We start from the raw sequence: 23,288 nt of genomic DNA, 5'->3' as shown, positions 1-23,288 counted from the left end.
CTGAAAACCACTAGGCGACAGCCCAGCAGACGTAGGGACGACTCAGGCCAGCGAGTGACTCAGTGTCAAAGCCCTAAAGAGCAGCGCCCTGAGGTGCCCTCTGACCTCCACATGTGTGCACTCATTAGGCACAGGTAGGTGCCACATACACATACCCACCTGTACACTAATTAATCAGTAAGTCACAACTTCAGTGGCCTTCGAGATTAAGTGGCTGAGCTGAGTTTGTCTTCCTTTGGCTGGCCACAGAAACACTCACGCTTTGTCAAGGAGACACTCATGAATTTGCTTGACTGCTGATTGTCATTCATTACTTCCTTTATTTAGTACACCTTATAGATAGTTTAATTAGCTTCATTTACTCATTCTGCCTTATACGCATTCAGTATCATTTTATGGTTCATAAATATAAACAGCTGTAATCTGTTAATGTCCAGTATAAAATAAAATGAAAAAAAAAACTAATTTTTTCCCCTCATTTTGTCTGCACAACTCCAAGTTTGTCGAAGTTGGAGTTGAATTACACTCTGTTTTGGAGTTTGGGGGCTTAACAATTATACACATCCTGATATACAACATTTTTAATTATCTTCTTTTAAAGTCTTATTTTTATTAGAGAGAAGTAGAGGGACAGAGACAGAATGTGAGTGAGGGACTGTAGGTATCAGGTTTGTGAGAAATAGAACTGTGGATGGCTGTGAACCACCTGATGTGGGGCACAAGAACCAGACTCAAGTCGTGTCTGCAAGAGAAGGGGTGTCCTTAACCACCGAGAAATCCCTCTCCTGCCCTTTTTGGGATTTTAATTTTAATTAGCACAAAACATTAAAAAATTGTAAGCAATACAGTGTGATGCTTCAGGACAAGCGTGGAATGATTGAATTGAGGTAATTATCACACCTGTCACTCAGACCATTCATTCCTTCTCTCTGAAGCAGCCATTATAAACGTCTTAATGACTTCTGTTGGCATGTTGTAATTTGATAGGGAACCAAATTAACACAAGATTAAAAAAACAATTACAGATTGCCACGAGTTGAGGAAAAAGGCTCTTCCCGAATGTCTGCGATGCGTCTGCTGCATGCAGCGGAAGAAGTGCCCATAAGGGGTTACACAAAGTAGTGGTAACATGAAGAAGTGCACATAAGGGGTTACACAAAGCAGTGGTAACATGATACTACCTAAGAAACCCAGATGCCAGACGTGGAGCTGCAAGATTAGGTGTGCACTCTGCTAGGATTCAGTCTTGCTTGGACATTCTTTCATTGGGCAGGCTGTTTTCATACCCATAGTTCTTCTTGGTAGCTGTCCCATGGTGTCTTCAATCTCCACTATCTTAGGGTGTCTTCGCGACTTGATCTTAACCATCACAGCTTAATAAAAACAAGAGCTCAAAGTCTTCTTTCAGGGAATCTGACCCTGCCTCATGTTGCTTGGCCTCAGTGGCTTTTTGGAATTTATATGCAAGCCTCCATGACCCTAGAACGGTTATGCTTTTGCTGTTACTGTGTGGAGCATCCTGCCAGCTTGGATATAGTCTGGCCCCCTTAGTAGCAGAGCATTTGCATACTCTGGCGTCTGGCCTCAGGGAACCATATCCTTAGAAAGTTATTTCCCAACGGGAAATCCCTTCAGCCACGTTCTAAGTCTGGACTCTCTTGTTTCAAACAGTTTTGCATTTGTATATGTTGGAATCTTGGACAGGTGGGACCACTCCCTCAAAACATCTTTCCTACTTTCCATGGAAGAGCACAGGCTTTCTTGATCATAATTATAGCTGCTCTCTTCTCATCCACTTTGTGCTTCTATTCTTGTTCACATTGCTCTGCTCTCCAAACTGTACAATTTCCATATCTTTCTGCCATCCACCATTGAGCTGGCATAGAGAAATGAGCAGAGACCACTCCACAGCTGGGGAGCTATGCTCTCCCTAAATTTCCTCCATCAATTTATTTCGACTTGGGTTCCATTTAGATTCACAGGGCCTGGTCATGATGCAGCACACCCACCCTCCAGCTAGTTCTCCAGAGAGTCCTTGTTTCCCTTTGAAGCTTCATGGAACAAGCCTCCCTTTCCCCCCACCCTCCACACACACCCCCCCGCCCCCGAATTCTGGTCTCCTACTGAAATGACTCCTGTCTTAAGGGGATGTGGTTCATCATAGCATGCTAGGGTCAGCAGATAGAGCAGGTGATTATGTTACATTGTATCCATAGTCAAGAAGGGGAGAGAGAGAGAGAGAGAGAGAGAGAGAGAGAGAGAGAGAGAGAGAGAGAGGTGGATGTTCACTCTGGTTTAGTTGTTTCCCTCCATTCTCTCTTCAGTCCAGAACCCCAGGTCATGTGGTGGTTCCACTCACACACAGGGTGTGTCTTCTCTTCCCTCTTCAGCTAAACTTTAAACTTTTATGAAAATATCATTGAATATCCCCCAGAGGTGTGTCTCCTAAGTGCTTCCAAATCTAGTTGGAGTTGAAAATGAAGAGATAAGGCATTGTGACCAACATTGTTTCCTCTGTGATCATATTTTTCATATTTTCACAGACTTCATACGAAGTGTCAGATGACATTTTACCATTGCACTGGGCTCCTATTTTCACCTATTTAAAGGAACATGACTCCGACTTTCCTTAGATATGTTTTGGTACATGATATTTAATTTTCCATTAATAACCTGAAAGCACAGCATTGATGCCTTTGTTTGCTTTTCGGAAGAGGATAAGATATTAACCAAAGACAAGGTGCCCAGTATAACAACATGCACACGTTTCTGATGCGATAATTCATCACTGTCCACACGGTCATGGAAACTGTCCTCCTGCATTTGTGGATGAGACTTATGTTGCTTAATGGTATTTTTTCCCCCTAGTATCTACATGGAAATATGGCTATAGCAAATTTAGTGCTCCATTTCTGCTCTATACCCTGAAATATTTATATAGAAGCTATGGAATATCTATTTCAGTTAAATTGGACTCTGTTACATTGCCTAAGATTAACTGACAAGATATAAAATTCAGTTTTGAAACTGTGAGGGCTTCTGTGTTGGTTCATTTTTAAAAACGTGCTTGGTTTACTTAATACAAAAGGGTCAAATTTTAGCTTTCTGTGGAATAAGACTAACTTGATTGTAAATGAAGCTTGGTATTGTAAGTTTAATTATAATTAAAGGTTCAATCAGACTGAACAAAGTCATGACTTGAGTATTTTTTTTATTTTATAGTTGTGCTATAAAATTCACTGTGCATGATTTTGGTGCATGGTTCATCTGTAGTCATGCTTGCTAAAAGATGTGTGAAACATACAGACTGTGTTTTAGTCTAAATTGTGTTCATCTGTAATTATTTTGTGCTTTCAACACACTATTTCCCTTGTGGCAGAGGGCATTGGAAATGGAAATAAAGTTACAGTCTTTGTTTGACTGAAAAATGATTACTTAAGGCTGGGCGCACAACCAGGAGTGGCTACATTTTTAAAGTAGGTCAAGCTTGCCCACCAGCAGTTCAGTTCCAAGTTCTAAATTCCACAGTGCCAGTATACTTCTGGGGGTTCATAGTCTCTAAAATGTAAATGCATGTTTGATTATATATTGCCAACACATTCAAGAAGGTCAAAGCACCAATGCACTGTTAGCACTGTATTTTTCTTGTTGATTCTCAGAGCTGCATTGAATTCAGGAACTTGCACATACTAGGCTAGGACATCTTATCACAAAGCTATACCCCCAGCTCTGAATCACATATATAAGGTGGTGGAAGACTCAAGGCTAAGTGGTGCCCCCCCCCCCCCATCACGCAGGTTACTTGGGTAGTCGCAGTTGGAAGATGACAACTTGAGTTGCATATTGAGTTCAATGTCACCTTGTGTAATCCAGCAAGATCCTTGTGTCAAAATTTAAAGAAAGGCTGGGGTTTTGGCCCAGGGTAAAACATACTCCTAGAATGTGCGTGTTCCTTAGCATCTACAAGGGCCCAATGCTGCAACCAATACATAAATGATAGACAGATGAATAATAAAAACAGACGGGAAGACATGCAAACCAAGATCTTAGCACGAAGACCCCCCCCCCCAACTGAGGCACCAATTATATCTCTTCATGGACATATGGGTACAGGAATGAAAATAGCCAATAGATTTCCGTGGGGCTCAGGATAATGCTGTGTGTTGTACATATGAAAGCACACTCAGGCTCAAGGTTGTTGAATGTAGCACTGAGGAACTCTAAATGTTCGTGACCAAAACTGTAGAGACAAACTTCAGGTGAAGGTTGGTAAGTCCCAGATGAACTCACTAGAAACATTGTTTCCAAATGTCTGACTGCCCTGTCCATTAACTCTATGGCAAGAAAGTTTTTTGGTTTTCTTGATACTGGGTTGTTCTTTATTGTCCCAATTATGGAGTTCTTCTTGTGCAATTATGCAACTGAGCTGTTGTTTGCTAGGCTTTCTTGTTTATGTTTATCACAGACAAGGTGGGAATGTGCGCAGTGAAAGGTGGAGAATGCAGTGTTCCAGCTCAGTGGGCAACGCCATTGATTCTGAAATCAATGTTCCCTGTCCCAGCCTCTATGCAGGGAATTAGTGCTCAGCACCATGAGGGCAGAGCATTGTGTCTTGAGACCAAAACAATGACTGGTTCAGTGCAAGTGGAGTATAGTAATAGCATACCCTAAATCTCTAGGACTTATCAGAGTAAAATTTACATCCTACAGTGTAGCTTCCAATGCATGCTGGAACGGGTTCCCTTTTTCTAATGTCTCAGGAATTCAAACTCCTGCTATCCTGTGTGGTAGCAGCTGAGATATCACAGTGAGAAGAAAGAGGAGCAGGCAAGGCACATCACTTCAGATGTTTAAGATTACATTTTATTTACTCAGTGTGTGTGTGTGCGCGCGTGTGCGTGTGCGTGTGCGTGTGCGTGTGTGTGTGTGTGTGTGTGTGTGTGTGTGTCTCAGCGCGTGCTCCTTTATACATATACCACGGTATACATGTGGAGGTCAGAGGACAACATTTTCCCAGTAAGTCATCTCCATTCACAGTGTGGTTTTCTTTGATGGCAGTGATCTCTGCCCACTGAGAAATTTTGCTATCACTCTATAGTGGAAACAGAAAGTGTAACTTGTTGCTTAAGTCTTTTTAATCCTGATATCTCTCTAGACTTTAGACTTCTAGCACAGTGCTATTGGCTTTGAGTATGGGTTAAGAGTTGGATGAACTTTCTTTAAAATATTGCAAGTATATCTTTAAATGGTGAATCATCTCTATCATAGTTATTATAACTGTGTAATAACTAAGAAAGTCCCATAGATCATCTAGCATAAGTCTCCCACTGACAAAGAGGAGACTATTTCTTTTCTTCTGTGTGTAAGGAAACTGGGGCCCAAGGTCTTATAGTGGGATTCTAGAGGAGACTGTTTGATGGTGCAGAACACTATAACTTTGTGGAAGTTATCTGTCCAGAACTTTCCTCATGTAAAATGAGAATAGGAATTCTTTCATCTGTTCCTGAACCAATATTAAGCTGGCACCCAGCAGCTCCATGCAGTACCACTTTCTTCCTCTGTGCACAAAGAGGAGGCAGAGCAGTCAGAGGCCTTTTCATATAGCAGAAAATGATGTTAAATGTAAGTCAAGTGTTAGGAGGGTTTGTTATACTGTTGTTAATGACTTATCGATTTCACAGAGTAACATCTCTGGACCAACTAGCATTCAAATTAAATAGGTTCCAGAATGGAACTGTTCTTAGAGAATCACAAACCAAGAAATAATAGCAAAATGTGCCCCCAACAAAACAAAATCCCATGCCATTTTATTTATTAAGTATTGTTAGCTCAGATATTTCCCTTTAAAACTAATGGGCAATTGATTTGACTCAGATTGAAAATGGAGTGAGTGTGTGCCTCCTTGCCCCAAGAAACAGCATGGTTATTAGTTTCTGTTGTCCTTCCATGATGACCTGGCAGCAGCATAGTGGGAGAGTTCCATCTGTCAATATAACTTGTAAAATAAATTGCTGATTCCATCCATGTCAAAGGAGGAACCATAAATTGTAAGTGCAAATGACAGCACCAAGAAAGTTGTCTACACATTGGCTAATCCACTGAAAGTGACTCCACATGGCATTTTCTACCCAGTCAGTTGATTTGATATCAACACAGTTTTTAATATTGTGGAGCACATAGTATGTGATCAATAAATGTGTTACAGTGAATGGAGCCAAGACCGCTTTACATTTCACGGTAGCCTTGGAACTCTCTGGTTACAATTGCTGACACAGGATTGTATTCAACTTGGGATTTGTTTAAAGAGCAGCATCTTCAGATTTTCTAAGGAGAGAGAACTGAAAAGTGAATCTGTAATAACAGAGCTATTGCATGTAATTCTCTAGACTTCCTAAGGTTTTGTCCTGTAGCTCATTCTTAGAAAACTACCTTACTAGTGTGAATTATTTTATTTTAGCTGAGCTATTCCAGTTTGTAAAAATTATGTCAAATTGGGTGAATTTAACTCATGAATTACTTGTTTTGAAACTGAGAGTCAGTTGATTCATGGCTCTGGGAACTTCCTTCATTTGTTTTGAGTATAAACTTTAAAATATAATGTAATATAATATATAATTTAACATAATAAAGAGCATACCTATAGACTTAGATTTTTCAAAACCTACCTGAATAAGGGTTTTCAAATGCTTTGAACCCCACTTCTAGCCTACCATCCAAAGGTAGGGGAGAGATGGTAAATAGGACATGGAATGTGGCCCTGTTTAGAAGTAGTTCTTTGGGATGATTCTCATCTCCATTTGTCAGAACCAGCAGTGTGCAGTTAAGTAGTGTCAAGATCCCAAACATGAATCAGAAGTGGTCCAAGATCCAGCAGAAAGAGCTAGGCCTCTGCCGAATTAAGAGTGTTAGCATGAGTCAGCAGGAATGACCAGAACCAGTTGGGATGCCAGGAGAAGTTCTCCGCTGTGCCTCTCTCAATGAAGATCAGCAAAGACACAAGGCCAACGAAGTGTTGCAAGAGTAGCTATGCAAGCGAGATGCCAGCGTCTATTGATTCCTGTTTAAACACTTTCCAAATATCATGTGTCTTCCCATGGGTCTTGCCTCAACAACATACCACATGCATCTGCAATCACATGACAACACCAGAACCTTCCACCTCAGTACCTGTAGTAGAAAATCAATTACAATACTCTACCTGTATGCTCTGGCCCCTCTGAGAGTTCATATCAAGTGAGAAATATGAAACATAAGTCCATGTTCCTGGTAAAAAGTTTTTGTATTTGCTATCTGTTGTTTGATGCCAGGCTTATTATGTAAAGAACTATGGAATCTCTTCACCCTGAAGTTAAGCACTGGCGAAACATTATCTTTCTTCTAACTTGTTTTGCTAGATTTTTTAGATTAATGAACCAAACCTTGCCACTCGCTATGGTTTTGTTGTGGCTACCATTAGTTTTTCCTTTGGCTTTCCAGAGCGTGACATTAAGTTTTGTGCTCAAGGTGGTAGACATTTATAACTCACATCTTCTGGTATACCTGTCACGGCTCAACTTGCTGCGTTTGTCATTTTGGTTTAAAGCAAGATTTAATGGTTTCATTGTTCATTCCTGAGGCCTCCAGGTGAGCTGCCCAAATCCTTTATGGAACCACATAGGATATAAATAATGAGTGAAACGATGAAAAGGCAGGCTTAGGGCTTCACAGAGCAGAAGTGCAGGATTGACCGGACTCCATGTTATTCTCAGTTCTAATATAAAAAACAAACAAACAAACAAACAAACAAAACAACAAAACAGAGCAAAGCAAAGCAAGGCAAGGCAAGGCAAGGCAAAACCAAGGAAGCTCCACAGCCCGGGGCCTTAACCCCAATGCTCCCTGCTCGGGAGCTTTAACAGCAGCACAGGACGGTCCTCCTCAGTGAGATCAAGCAGAGACTGTTCCTGACATGCACACAGGTCATTATCTCTGAGCAAAGCACAGTCAAAGCCTAAGACCGACAACACAGTGTCAGCGGCACGCTACCGTTCAGTGTGTTTCTGGCTAGAGAGACAAGGAACCCAGAACCCATGTTTAAAAGAGCCGATCAGCATTTGAAATGTAAATAAAGAAAATATCTAATAAAAAAAAAAGGTGGAAAAAAAAAAGCTGATCAGACAAGTGACAGATGGGGTAGCTCACCACGAGTTCTTGACTAGGAGTCTCAGCATAAATCCCCGGGAATGTTAATGTCCTCTGGGGTCTTTAATGGCCTGAGGACTTCACAGGGGCCTGGCTCAGGTCCTACTGAGACTTCTGGCTTTAAGGCTGGAAGGAATCTCAGGCCTTGTTTGTATTTAGAATGACACTTGTCTGTGAGCAGGAGTTTACAGGAGGGAGCTCCTCACACAGCACTTGCATGGAACTTTTGCCTGTCTTTTCTATTAATCCAATAAAAATCTCAGTGCTATTATTTGTCTCTTAAATAATTAATATAGGCTTTTGAAGAGGTATTCTCTAACTCTTTGATTTATCTGCAATCTAAGTCAAATCTACCATGAAGAAGTTACTAAACTTCTGAAGTGTATATGTGTGTGTGTGTGTGTGTGTGTGTGTGTGTGTGTGTGTGTGTGTGTATGTATGAATTCACAAGAATATCATGATGATTTCAGTCTCTGTGTCTCTCTGTCTCTTTCCCTGTCTCTCTCTGTCTCTGTCTCCCTCTGTCTCTCTGTCTCTGTCTCTCTCTGTCTCTCTCTGTCTCTTTCTGTGTGTGTGTGTAGTGTATGCTTCTGGAACACAACAAATGCCCAAATCCAAAGCTCCAGAGTGTGTGCACAGGATTATGTTTATCAAGCTCAACCAGTATCCTCCAGGCACACGCACATCAAACAACTGGTGAGGAGGGAGCCCAGGACATGAATGAGCACAGATCCAAGCTCTCCTTACACATTATCCACTTTAACTCCTAGGGTGCTTTCCCCTCATACCTTGTCCCTTTCCCTATGAAAACATTTCCAGTCTCAGTATTTCTCCTTCTGCTTTCATATCATAGAATTGTAAGCCTCACTGTTTACAGGATTGTTTCTCCCTCTTAGAGAGGCCCCAAAGCTCCCAAGCAACAGGGACGATCATCACTGCTCTTGGTTGTCCATGATAACTGCTTAGTAGGACCCTATTGCTGAAGGGGCCACATGCTTTAGTCACAGGACATAGAGAAATCGGGCTTGAACTGGGATGAGATTTTCCTCCTGCTGGCTGGCCTGCATAGTGCCAGAAGGAGCGATGGAGATGATGTGAGAGAATTGTCATACAAATATACTCAACTGTGTGGCCTGTGTGAGATACTCCTCACTAGCAGGCGTGATGCACCCACTGGGGCAATAGTGGCATGTCTGCTTTGGAGGTGACCAATGGCTTTCTGATTGGATTGGATGTCAGCTACACAGGAGGGACATTGTATCTCATACTCTAAGCCCAGTCAAAAGCCTATGGGTGGGGAGGTTTGTAGACTCCAGTGGGATGCTACCACTGTTGTTTTGCTAAATGGATATGACGTGTCTGTCAAATTCCCTCCTAAATAACAGTGTGTATGCCCATACACTGGTACCGATGTCAGCTCTGGCCAGAAAAGCTTTCTGTAGTAGTCAGTGGTGGGTGCAGAGATAACTGGTCAAAACCAGAATAAAAGACTACTGAATGCTCATCTATGAAATCAGACATCTTTCACATGGTCTCCAATGCTTAGGGAACATGAGAAATGGGTGGGAGGAATGTAACCCCAGAAGAATAAGGGGAGCAGTGTGGTGCGCTAACTTCTAGGTGTGACACACTTTTGTACTCTTGAACTCTTGACTAACTGTACAAGATCTCCTCAAGATCTGGCCTGTCAACGTCCTGTCAGGGATGGAGGAGGGACTCACGGGGCTTACCTACCTTTGAGGACTTAAGCACAGATAGATAATGGTTGATGTGAAGGAGAAGACATTTTCTTCAAAGGTGTATCCACTGGTTAGGTGCACATGATACTGTAAATAAACTTTCACCAATAATGTTTATGAGTAGCCCTAATGAAACTCAGGGGGCCACACAGAAAAGACTGAGAGTGGAGGGTTGGCCGGATGGGGAAGGAAGGCAATTCACAGATGTGGGAGAAGGTAGGACAGTGTAGTGGATGAGTGTGATCAGGATGCATAGGCACATGCATGGAAATGTCGCAGGCAAATCCATTGTTATATGTAATTAATATAATATATATATATATAGTTGTTTTATACATAATATCAGAATAAATTAATGATGATATTATGCAGACAATAAGTTGTTACTTCCTATTTATTACCAGAGTATATACTTTGTTCCCTATAGAATGAACCATCTTTAGTTAACTACCCGCTTCACCGTCTTCACTCTAGGCTGCAGCTTTATCTTATTTTAACTGCATTGCCAGTGCTAACTCAGCATCTGTCACGGATCATGCATGCCGTCAATATGGAATTAAGTAGTTATGAGCATCGCATAGATTAGGTAAGCCTAAACGAAAAGTTATAGGAATTATTAAACTTTCTTGAATATGTGATGAGGTGGTGAGAGAGTATCTCCAGCAGGTTAGTTCAACTTTCATAGGAAAATGGAGAGAGATTATAGCTAAAAAACCACAACAGAGCCTACAAACAGAGAGTGGTGGCTGTGTAGAGTCAGGGGTCTGGATTATGAAGTCTACTGTAAGATATGATCACACAATGTGATAAGTACACATGTGTGATTAGTACACACATGTGATTAGATGCACATGTGACTAGTATACACAGTGATTGTACTCATGTGTGGTTAGTATTTATGTGTGATTAGTATACATATGTGATTATTCCATACATGTGCTTAGTACACACAGGTGACTAGTAAAAATTGTAATTAGTGCACACTTGTGGTTGGTGTACATGTGTGATTAGTATGCATGTATGATTGGTATACGCATGTGATTATTATATACATGTGATTAGTACACACTTGTGATTAGTATGTATGTGTGATTAGTATACATATGTGATTTTTACATGCACGTGATTAGTATACACATGTGTCTATTACATACTATGATTAGTACACACTTGTGATTAGTGAACATGTATGATTAGTATACACATATGATTAGTACATATGTATGATTGGTATACACACATGATTATTATGATTAGTACACACATGTGATTAGACACACATGCAGTACTTCGGGACCACTACTGGTCATCTAGAGTTGATGAAGCTAACTTGTGTTATGGATTTTATGATATTCCAAATATTAAAGGGTACAATAAATGGTCAGAACAACACATGTCACATTAGGCAGGTGTCAGTCATCCCATGTTAATCTTGCAGATGAGAAGTATTCAGTGTTGTACTTTCATTGTGGTCCCCCCCCCCCCAATTTGTACCGAATGCTGCCACTATGCCTGCTCCGGGCACAGGGCAGCCTGCTATGTCTATTCGGCTCTATGCCTGCCTCACTTGTCAAGGCCTCCCGACTCTCCCATAGACTTGCACATTGTTCTGGCTCAGGTCAAATCATCCTCATCAGTTTTCCTTATGTCACCATCCTGACTGGATATCATTCTACTCAGGCAGAGATTAAGTGGTACGTCCATATCAACTTTTTATTTAGACATGAAATGGCAAAAGTTTCCAAGGGAAATGGTTTTATGGCCAACTCAGAGGTTTAGAGCCTAAGAGACTTTAAATCGTTCAAATTATATAAGAGCTGATATTCAGAAAAGTTAATATGTAGTAAATTATATAAAAATTTTGATTTTGATTTTGATTTCAGGCTCAAAGCATTATAGATGAAGTTTTCACTGATTAAAGCTTCATCCAGACATTCAAATCTCTTGATGGATACAGAAAATTGTCTGTCATGTGTGAATACCCAACTCCTGCAGGGCTACCAAAAAGTTTTCAGAAACCAGGAACTATAGAGCTGAATGAGTTATAGCTCTTCTCATTTTTGCTCTGTACAACATGTCAGGATTCTCCTAACTGAATGTCCCCAATGTGTAGATGCCATGTCTAGTGAGAACCACTGGCTAAGACTATTTTTTTCCAGTTGTTTGAAATAATACACAGAAATCATGTATGTTTAAAACCTAAATGAAATCATCAAGAAGAGGCCTAAGTATCAAGTAGGCATCTATCAGTGTGTGCCATATGTAATCAATTACAGCATGACTCCTCTAACTATAGCTCATATCTTTTGTGTAGTGAAGTATGATGTCAGAGCTTTTATGAGAAAGTATTAATCATAAGTAGTAGCTCTTTGTTGTGTATTATGTGTAAATATTCATTCAGATGTTTAAAGGATAACTCTTTCTTTACCAAAGATGACTGACACATGAACTTCTCCAAAGATAAACAGGAGATGCAATTTCCAATGCACGTAACATCTAAGCATCCTCAAAATAGACTACCATGAATTTCTGAACAATGTTTAGTTAATCTAGTATTTTTCAGCACTTAAATGGGCAGTAATAATTTAGGTACTAATGAGAAGAAATGAAGTCAACTGTATGTAGTTCATGTAAATTTACCTGACTCATAAAAGCTGCACCTGCGTGTACTTTGCGGCCTCAGCTCTTTTTTGAGGAAAGCCTGCAGGTACCATCTTTACTCTTTCTTTTATGATCAGGGAACACTTGCCCCATTTTCTTGAATTCTTAAGTGTCTCAGATTTACTGAAGCCAGGATATTTGCAGTATTTGTTTACCTAAAAGGGATAAGATGGTCATGGGACCAAATCTCTTTCTGTTTGAAACAGGTCTGGTGGTTTGGTTGTCGAGTCTCTATATCATAGGTTCTGTATTCCCAGGCCTTAAACATGTTAATATGAAGAAGACATTGTTTACATTTTACAGTTCATTTCATTCAAATAAACTGTCAGGGCTCAATACAGAGCCTGTATTTTTTTTTTCCTGTGTGAGCGAGGTGGACTAGATGATAGATGGCCAGATGCTTGTAACCATCAGAAGAAAAGACTTCCCTGTGTCCATTAACATTGAACTGTTCTTGTCTCCTCGTTCTCGGCAGGGATTCGATAAACACGTGGATGTGTCATCTATTGCCAAACATTACAACATGAGCAAAAGCAAGGTGGACAACCAGTTCTACAGTGTGGAAGTGGGGGACTCAACCTTCACCGTTCTTAAGCGCTACCAGAACCTGAAGCCGATTGGCTCTGGGGCTCAGGGAATAGTTTGGTAAGTAGAATGGATTTGATCTACTTTTAAAGGGAGTATGCCAGATTCATTTACAAGGTCCAATCAGACAAATATCAGGTGAAATATATACACTGAAAATATAAAACCGTAAGCACCGTTTGTTTATCCACTTGTTAAAAATACACAACATTCAACCACTAGAAATAAAAAATTACAACGCAAGGGAAGAAATAGGCAGGAAGGATGAGGGTGTTTTTGGTTGCTGCTATATTTAGAAAAGGTTATTTGTATATTTCACAGCAAGAACAACTGTATCTGAGACAGGGACAGTTAGATCCCCAACACACTTAAGAGAGATGAGTGAGCTCTCTGTGACTACTAAAGTCTATACTGGTGAATTTTCTGTTGACTAGCTAAGACTCATTTGAGAAGAGGCAACCTCAACTGAGAAAATGCCCCACCAGATGGGACTGTGGGCAATCTCGTGGGGTGTTATCTTAACAGATGATTGATGTGGGAGGGGCCAGCTTACTGTGGCCCAGTGCCACCCCTGGACTATAGGGTTCTGTGTGCTATAAGAAAGCAAGCTGAGCAGGCCATGGGGAGCAAACCAGCAGTCACACACTCCATGGCTTCTGCTCCTCTTCTGCGTCCAGGTTCCTGCCCTGAAAGAGTTCTTGCCTTGACTTTGCTTGGTGATGGAGTGTGACTCGGAAGGATAAGATGAAATAAAACTTTCCTTCCCTAATTGCTTTTTCCATGGTGTTTTAATATGGCAATAGAAACCTTCATTAAGTCAAAGTTCAACGTTCAAAATCAAGTTAACTATGTAGAAGTAGTAGAAAATATATTTGCTTAGGGGTTCTTGACAGAGTACAACTGCCTGTAATTCCAGTTCCAGGAGATCCAACACCCTCTTCTGGCCTCCACATTCTCCTCCTGCATGCATACACATAGTACATATTCTCTCTCTCTCTCTCTCTCTCTCTCTCTCTCTCTCTCTCTCTCTCTCTCTCTCTCTCTCCTCTCATGTAAATGCATCTTTAAAAATATTTTGCTTAACATTTCCTTGGCTCCTTAGTAACCATTTTTCCTTTCATGCTGTGGTTGGGTGATTAAATTGAATTTACCTGTATGTGAATTGGCATCATGAAGCTAGTGGAATACTAATATCAATTTAATTGACAAATACTCTTTTAAACTGTTTCAGTATGCCATGTGTTAGCTAAATATATGTAGTATACTTCTTAGCATGACAGATTTCAATTTTTATTATTTATACCAGTTAGTAAAATTTTAGTATATGCACTCTAAATATATTTAGGTATGTATATTTATAAAATGCATTTATTAATTCAATATATTTTATAGTTTAAATAACTGACATATTTTTTATGTCTGAGGAGAACAAAAATATACAGTTTGGAATGGGTAAAGGCAAAGTAACATGGAATTTAAAAATTTTAAATATTATTCATACATTTATAATTATCATACAATAGTTGATTTTCTAGATACACTTAGGCCCAGATATACCTGCATGATATGCTGGGAAATGGTGGTGGTTTTTTTTCTTTTAATTGTTGTTTGTTTGCTTTTGGTTGTGTTGTTGTTTCAGGTTTCTGTTTGATTTTTTTGAGAAAGAACTTAAAATGGATGGGTAGAGAAGGGGAAAGGATCTGGAAAGACTTAGGGGAGGGAAAGAATATGATAAATGTATTTAAATTTAAAAAAATGCTTTAAATACCCAAAATATAATAATAAAATGACATGGATATCTAAAAAGAGAAATAATTCTGAAAGTTTTTATTTTAATGGTAGCAATGGAAAGCTGTTTTCCAAATATTCATTATACATCTCTTGATCTACTTGAAATTTGGTCACTCCAGCTGGTTTAGTTCAGAGTCTGAACTTGGCTGGTGAGAGTGCAGTGTATTCTGGGTACACTTCCCAGGCCTGGACATTAGGACTTACATCACATCCAAACACATGTACCAAACACATGGTGACTGTTATAGAAAGTTACCTGGTAAATTTTCATTTTTTCATTATATTACGATTTGAAAAAAAAAGGAACAGTTTTTTCTGCAGTTTTTAAAAATTGTTGTGGATGGGCCTGGTGCTGTTCTTGTGAACCAATCACCTAATGAATAAAGAAGCCAATCACAGAGCCAGAAGGCGGGACTTCTGGGTTGGAGGGAGGAAGAGAAGAAGCAGGAGAGAGTTAGGGCCTCTTGGAACAGGGACAGCATATGTGTAAAATGTAGCTGCTAGAGTTTCCCTGTATCATGGCGGATCTGCAAGGATCCACCACTGAAGGAATCAGATTTTAATAAGGCTCACAAAATTAGGTTTGAGTTGTTGAACCCAGAGATTGAGTTACCGTTGTTTCTGAACTAAGTTTGTGTTGCATTTTCCTTCACATGGCAGCTTGTCTGGGTTCAAGAGAGAAAGGTATGGCGGCAAAGCGTGGGTTTGCCAGATGTGCACCACAAAGGCCGTGGAGATTTGAAGTATGGGGCTGGCGTGGTAGTGAACCCCAACAGTGGGAACCTAGCGAGCTGGGTGGCGACATTGTGGAATTCTGAGTATAAGGCAACCTCTTGGTAGTACAAAATGTTTTAGTGGAATGCCAGCATCATTGTTGCCCTTCAGAGATGTCTGCCAATCATCCCCAGAACCCTGAGATACATGACCTGATAGGACACAGGGAAAATCAGAGTGTGTGCCTGAGAGTCCTCAGGGGCTATGCTGACATCCAAGTGGGAACAACACAATCACAGGCGCTCTTAAATGTATAGAAGGAGGACAGAGGAGCAAGTCAGGGGCCTAGAATAGGAAAGGATGAGGAAGGGATTTGAAATACTTTGACAGTGCAAGAGGTGGGGCCGTGAGCCAAGGAAAGAGGCTGGCTTTGGGGAGCTGGAAATGGCTTAGTTCCAAGTGGAGGCGTTACCCCCAACCTTAGGAAACTGGAAGCTGCCAACACCCCAAATGAAAAGCAGGTTCTTTCCTAGGACCCCCATGGAGAAACTCAGCTTTCCCCCCCAGCCCCTGGGTTTTCTTGATTTTAGTGAAAGGCCCACAGGGCTCCTTCTCTACAGAACTCTAAGATAACCAATAGATGGCTTAATTGTTGTTCTGTGGTAGTTGTGGTGGTGGTAATATACATGGGACAGTTAAGATTCCAACATTAAGCGTGTTGGCTGCTCTTCCAGAGGATCTGGGTTCATTTCCCAGCAGACATGTGGTCGTTTACAGTTATCTATAGCTCCAATTCCAGGGAATCCCATACTCTCTTCTGGCCTCTTCTAGGCACACATGTGGTTCACAGCCATATACACAGGCAAAACACCCATACACACAGCATAGCAAAATCATTAAAAACATAAAATATAATTGCTGCAAATCCCCCAAAACTTACTGAAGGTTGGGGCGATAACAGTGCTTCTTAGCAACTTTGTAGAACTATAGAATACTCACATGAGGGCGTTTTTCTCAATAAGATTCATAGCTCAGATACATTTTGGGATAGTTACATGTTTTCCTTCTAATAAAGCTGTCATGGGAAATGAGGACTGGCTGTAACAGGAAATGGGTAGACCTTTGATGAAGCCTTGGCATGTTCGGGCAGCATTTAGCCCAGCAAGGTAAGATCATTGAAAGATTTAACAATCCTATTCAAGGTTTTCACAGTGCGTTTCATAGGACATCTGATGCTCTCCTTCCTCCTTTCCGTGGGACAAATCACCCTTGGTTATGAGTAGAGTTACTGATAATAGATGTCCACTGTGGAGCTGATAGTGGGGACGTCAAGTTTTGTTGGAGCCCTTGGAGGGATTCTGGCTTACTTGTGTCCTAGAACAAGGAGTTGGACCAAAAAAAACACGATGCAGCAAAAGTCTAGACAACTTATTAGAGAAAGATTCTCTTCCAGTGGCAGGAGAAGGGAGAAGGCCAGAACAAAGACAGAGTTTCCTGGACAGCTCAAGGGTATCAAGTGCATGTCATTTAGTGCAGGCTCTTTGAGTCATTTGTCTTGTGTGGGCCTTTGGGGGCTCAGTTCCTCCCCGTACTCTCTCTAGTACAGGGAGTCCTGCATATACCTCAGTGCATTGCATATCTCAGCAGGTATTAAACATCCAGCCAGGGTTGTGAGTTTTAGGATTACTGTGAACCACAGACCATCTTCATGAACGCTAGCGTGTATCTTTGTAAGTGGCAGTGGCCCCACCTCGGCTTTTCCAGTCTGTCATAGGTTACTGCTTTCTCTCAGCCTTTGCTCCACGTTCCCCTGAACTTCCATGCTCTACCATACTCTCCTGGCTTAGTGAATGCAATTTTAAACTCAGTTTTAGAATACATGTATCAGAAAACAAAACAAAGCTGCAGCAACAACAACAACCCAAAACTAAACGAAACACCGCCTGCATTTCACCATGGTAGCCTTGTCGTTTCCTGAGGTTCTTGTCCCTTTTACCTCTGGCTGGGGAGGAGGCGGGAACGTCTTCCCTTCAGCAAAGGAGAATGCACACCTGGAGGGGAGTGTGCCAGGCGTTGTTCTATGTGTAAATGCTGTGGGCAGAGCTGCTCCTTCTCTTCTCCGTGCCTTCCCAACCTAAGCATTAAGATATCTTTGTTTAGTCATAATGTGTGTCTGTCATACATGGTTTATGCCAGCTAAAGTCTTCAGTTGGTTTGCCTTCCCTACCAACGTTTCTTCATTTAATATCTCTTCTATTTCCTTCTGTAGACAACGAGCCCCTTCACACCCAACACATGTCTGTAGTCAGACCTGACCGTGGAGCCCACAGACTATCCCCGGGTTCACGATAAGTCACATATTGCATATATTGTCTTAAATATTCCACATAACCCTGAGTATAGAGACTGGTTAGAACTGGGGTCTGGATATGACTGTGGTCTCTGGGAAAGAGGTAAACTTAAAGACTGTTCATTTATTTCTACTAACTTTGGAACGGGAATAAAACACAGAGGAACCAGTTTGAAAAGAGATGTCATAAATTTTTGACTGTGCCATCATAAAGCTGTGTATGCACATGTGTATGTGTCCAACAGGAATTCTTTTTGACTGTAAATGTGGGAATACAGGCGCCCTGCCACCAAGCCCCCAGCCCCTGGGTTGCTTGAAACGGAATCTCCTCTCTACTCTTTCAGTTGTGACACTTGCTCCTTATTTTTACAGTTTCTCCTCCTTCAGCTTCCTTCTTATTGATTTAATACCAGGGGTCAAAAGCAATGCTAAAATACCTTCAAAAGAATCAACCACTACTGTGGCTTTCAAACTCTACTGCTGACCATAGAACAAAGAATATCACCATTGAGAGCTATTACATGAGGCTAATAGGAAATCTTTTGGAATATATTGGAACCGCCTACTTCTGAAGGATAAAAATGATTATTCATCAAAGCAAGAATTGCCAAGATCAGTGTGCTTCACTGTTTGAGCTGGGGGCATCTTGTCTCTTCTTGGAGCTGGGAGCTCTCAATCTCCTCACAGTGGGAAATCATGAAGCAATCTGTGATGACCTGGGAAGTGATTACTCTCTCATTTGCATGTGGAACAGCAGTACAGTCTGCACTCACAATTTTCCACTCATTTTGCAACCCAGACCCTCAACTGCAATCTTTTTTTCTTTCCCATTTTTTATTAGGTAATTACTTCATTTACATTTCAAATGCTATCCCAAAGGTCCCCTATACCCTCCCCTCCCTGCTCCCCTACCCACCCACTCCCACTTCTTGACTCTGGTGTTCCCCTGTACTGGGGCATATAAAGTTTGCAAGACCAAGGGGCCTCTATTCCCAATGATGGCTGAATACGCCATCTTCTGCTATATATGCAGCTAGAGACACGAGCTCAGGGGGTACCGGTTAGTTCATATTGTTGTTCCACCTATAGGGTTGCAGCCCCCTTCGGCTCCTTGGGTACTTTCTCTAGCTCCTCCATTGGGGGCCCTGTGTTCCATCCAATAGCTGACTGTGAGCATCCACTTCTGTGTTTGCCAGGCACTGGCATAGCTTCACATGAGACAGCTATATCAGGGTCCTTCAGCAGAATCTTTTTGAAATCAGGTGCATGGAGCTTCAGATATTGCCTCCAGACCTGTGAGAGGTTTCACACTGTGGGACCTAAGTGGAAGAGAACAGAATAAGATGTGTTATTCTTCCTATGTGTTTGCCATTCCTTTTGGCCCCTTTGTCTAAGTTTAACTGCAGATATCTACTTATAATTTTCTTGATTAATGAATAAGACTTGTAAATAATAATTCTGACTTTCACAGAGAAAAATGTAATACATCAAGAAATAACATGTAGACGTTTCATGGAAGAGTGCTTAAAAAGAAATATACATATGTATAAAATATTATGTATAATATCCATAGTTTTGTGTTGATTATAGTATGTGAGTTGATATGTGTAAATATGTAATGTCAAAATAATAGGTGATATTTATGGAGTTGGTAGTATAGTTTCTAAAATTTATATTTGGGTTTAGGGTTTATAATAAATAATTATTCCAAATACCCTTATTCTTCAGTTAATTTTAATTAATTTATATTCCTAGGGCTAAAAATTAGCAAGAATTTGTAACTTAAACAATTTTTTTTGGCAGAAGTGAAGAGTGATCATTTATATTACTATAAATAACTATCACTTACAGATATTTGAGTTCCTTTAAAATCATTTATTGGGGTAAATACCAATGTCTCTGTCAGAAGAAATAGTTAACAATTTTGTATTTATTTATAATTTCTGTTTCAGTCCCTGAGACAGAGTGGTTAACTGACATGGATTCTTGCTTCACAAGCCCCTCCCTGTCTTCTACAAATCAAATCACTGGGTGATCACCATGTTCCTTTATCTGATGCATAAATCCTGAGTGATTCTTAAGATTGATGCACATACATTATATGTAATATGTAACAAATGTATACATATGATATGTATATGCTAATCTCCACACTATCCAGTTTATCTTAGAAAAACCAAAGTTCCTCATGGAAAGGACACAGCTTCACCCATGTGACTAATTAAGCTAAGTAACAGATGGCAATTGTCCTTGCTCAGAGTGTAGGGATCGTCTTATTACCACTTCAGAAGACCTGCCCTTTCCACCTGGAGATAAGGCATGTTTGTTTTAAAGAAGGGACATTGAGGAATTATAGACAATGCACCTAAAGACAGCGGTGCTGGAAGGGTCTTTGTGTGAGGCTCAGAGGGAAGGCACTAGCCCCATCTCCATGCAGAGGTGTACCTCTGGCCTGTTCCAGATGACACTGTTTACGGTGCTGGCCTGTCTTGTTCATCTAGGTTTTGACTGCAGGAGCTGAGACATCCTTCATTTTGGAAGATGCTCTGACAGCTCTAGCATTCTCTTTATCTGTTCTCTGTGCTCATCTCAGATTCACAGCCTCACCTGCAGTGGGATTTAAATTTATTTAAAATATTTGACCCTGTCAAGTGCTTTCCATTTCCTGTCACAAGTTATGCATTCAGCCCTCAATCGTTGCATGTTAAGCTCCTGTCTACCGTGGTAGAGTTCCAGTCACCATCAGAAAAGGCTCTTGCCCACGTCACTGGACACAGGCTTCTTTTAGTTTCTGACATATACTTACTGGTTCTCAGAACCGTGCTTTAATTTAGCTATAGTTTTATCTTTGCCATCAAAATGTCTTACACAAAGATGTAATTATGCCCATTTATAAAAATAAAAAATTCACTCAATCAAGGTAGCTCAAACCCCAAGTCTATTTGTAAAAATGTAAAAAAGCAAAAGAAAACCAGAACAAACCCCCTTTCTTTGGGTTCACCCTAGACAGCAGACTATGAGGTGGACAAGCAATGAACTTCAGATTTCAAAGAAAAGGAAAGAAAATTTGCCTAGCAAAACCGTAAACTGGACAACAGGCAGGTAACAGATTCAATAGATAACAGGGTTAGTATGCTGAACAAGTCCCTGCCACAGTGGTCTGAGAGTCCCAGGAAGATGGAAAGAAGGAAGAGGGGGAAATTACAAGTCAGGTTGTTGTCAGGTTGACATGATCCCCTCTCTTCCAGGAAGCTCCCCTCCCTCCCACCCTGTTCCCCTCAGTGTCACTCTTCAAGGACCACGTCTGTCAGGGCCTTCCTTTGGTCAGAGGCCATCGCTCACCTGCTGTTGTTCACCTTGACACCATGAGGATTGGTGACATGCGCCATGAATGTAGTTTCCTCCTCTTGCTTGTTTTGTCTGTAGCTCTGCTTTCCAAACTCCCATCCGGATCAGCACAGTTGGCTGCTTGCCCTTGCCTGCTAGAGGCTGAGCCGGCTGAGCATCATATAACCATGCTGATTTTCTCCATTATGGGTTTACGAGCTTCATCCTCAGCTGGGCTCCTGTTCTTGCTTAGCAACCCTTTTACTTACGTGTCTCCTCTGCTTCCTATCCCATTTCCCATGGCGGCCATTACAACCCTGTTACAAGTTTTCTGTGAGCTCCTAATCCCATTTTCTCACTCCATAATGTGCAGAAGGCCTTACCCCGATTCTTTTTAAAAGAAAGCACATGGCCTGAGGCAAATGTGCTCCACAGTTTTCCTTCTTCACTGTCATCTGAGGCCTTCTGTGCTCAGTGTGTCCCCTAGGAAGAGTGCCCCGCATGGCTGGCCACCTGTGTCTGTGATTCCCTCCCGTCCCATCTCTGGATGGAATCAACTGTAGCTTCCTCCCTCCCACCTAAAGAAGACTCCTCTACAAAGTTTCATCTAAAAATAAGCACTTAGATTTCACACTGAAAGGCCTTTCTATCACTTGCTTTTCCTAATCAAGGCTTTTGATAGGATGATATGACTTTAACCTCTTCCCAGTCTATCTGTCACACTTCACTCATGGTTGCAATCCTGTCACAATATGGCTATGGCCGATGAAGGAGGCTGCAGATGGCAAAGATGAATCCTACGCAGCAAGCTAGTCCACTGACTTCCTTCTCTCTCCTCATTTCAGCATGTAATGTTTGGACATGTTGCTGTTGTATGGCGGTGGCTTGTGGTATCCATCCATGAGGAGTACCATCCCCAATAGTTTGGATGATTGACTGGTACCCACCCCTTGCCTCCACACTGCATCCAGAAGAAAGTTCCTTGACAGAACAGATTCTAATTCCTTAGAAGGACATACTAATACTTTCCCAAAATATACTAGCCATTGAAGTACTTATGGTACTTTTAAAAATGAACACAAATGAGTATATGTTTCATGGGATTTCATATATCTTCAGGCATGCATATAGCATGCATCAGTTATACCCATACATCCATCCCTCTGTTGCCTTCTATTCTCCATACACTTCCCAGCCTTATCTTGCAATGACTTCACTTTCAGATTAATGTTTGTTTCCATGTATGAGAGAAGAGGAAATACTGGTGTTTGTATGTGTTTGTGTGTCTCTCTGTGTCTGTGCATGTTTGTGTGTGTTTGTGTGTGTGTGTGTGTTTGGATTATTTCCCTTAACGTACTGTATTTTCTAGTTTCTATTCCACTGCAATCCCTGAGATTTTTATTCTTTGCCACTGACTAATACTCCATCATGTATATATGCCATATTTCCTTTCTTCATGGCTCTCTTAAGGAGCACATAGTTTAGTTCCTCAGTTTAGCTATTGGGAAATAATGCCCCGGTAAAGATGCATCTGCAGGTAGCTCTTTGCAATGACCAATTGATCTCCTTTGATACATGTCTAGAACTGGTATGGTTGGATCAGATATCACTTCTAATTTTGGTTAGTTGGTAAATTTCTGTGACTTACCAATTTTGATTAGGAGTGGTTCCCCTTTCCCACATCCTTATGAGCACTGTTTAGTTTCATATTGACTTTATTCACGTGTTATTATTGATTGTTCATGTGTGTGTATCTGTGTTTGTGCGTGTTTAGTTGTGCATGCATGTATGCTTGTGAGTGTGGAGGCCAGAGGCTAAGCTCAGGTTTTATTCCCCATGATCTATTTCGTTTGGAGTGTGTGTGTGTGTGTGTACATGTGTGTGTATGTGTGTGTGTACATGTGTGTATGTGTGTGTACATGTGTGTGTACATGTGTGTG

The 23,288-nt window shown here is 41.0% G+C and overlaps 1 protein-coding gene across 6 annotated transcripts in view; it reads left to right on the top strand.

Moving 5' to 3' along the window:
* Nucleotides 1-23,288, top strand: part of Mapk10 (mitogen-activated protein kinase 10) — a 288,159-nt gene that overhangs the window by 150,488 nt on the left and 114,383 nt on the right. For all 6 annotated transcript variants that reach the window (XM_029544976.1, XM_029544977.1, XM_021210549.2 and 3 more), the window contains one exon: nt 13,057-13,226. In XM_029544976.1, the coding sequence (XP_029400836.1) occupies nt 13,057-13,226 (170 nt within the window). The remainder of the gene's footprint in view (nt 1-13,056; nt 13,227-23,288) is intronic.

This window comes from Mus pahari, chromosome 13, assembly GCF_900095145.1.
Source record: "Mus pahari chromosome 13, PAHARI_EIJ_v1.1, whole genome shotgun sequence".
Classification (NCBI taxonomy): Eukaryota; Metazoa; Chordata; class Mammalia; order Rodentia; family Muridae; genus Mus; species Mus pahari.
Note: the sequence above shows the minus strand (reverse complement) of the source record. Positions and strands in the feature narration are given on the sequence as shown.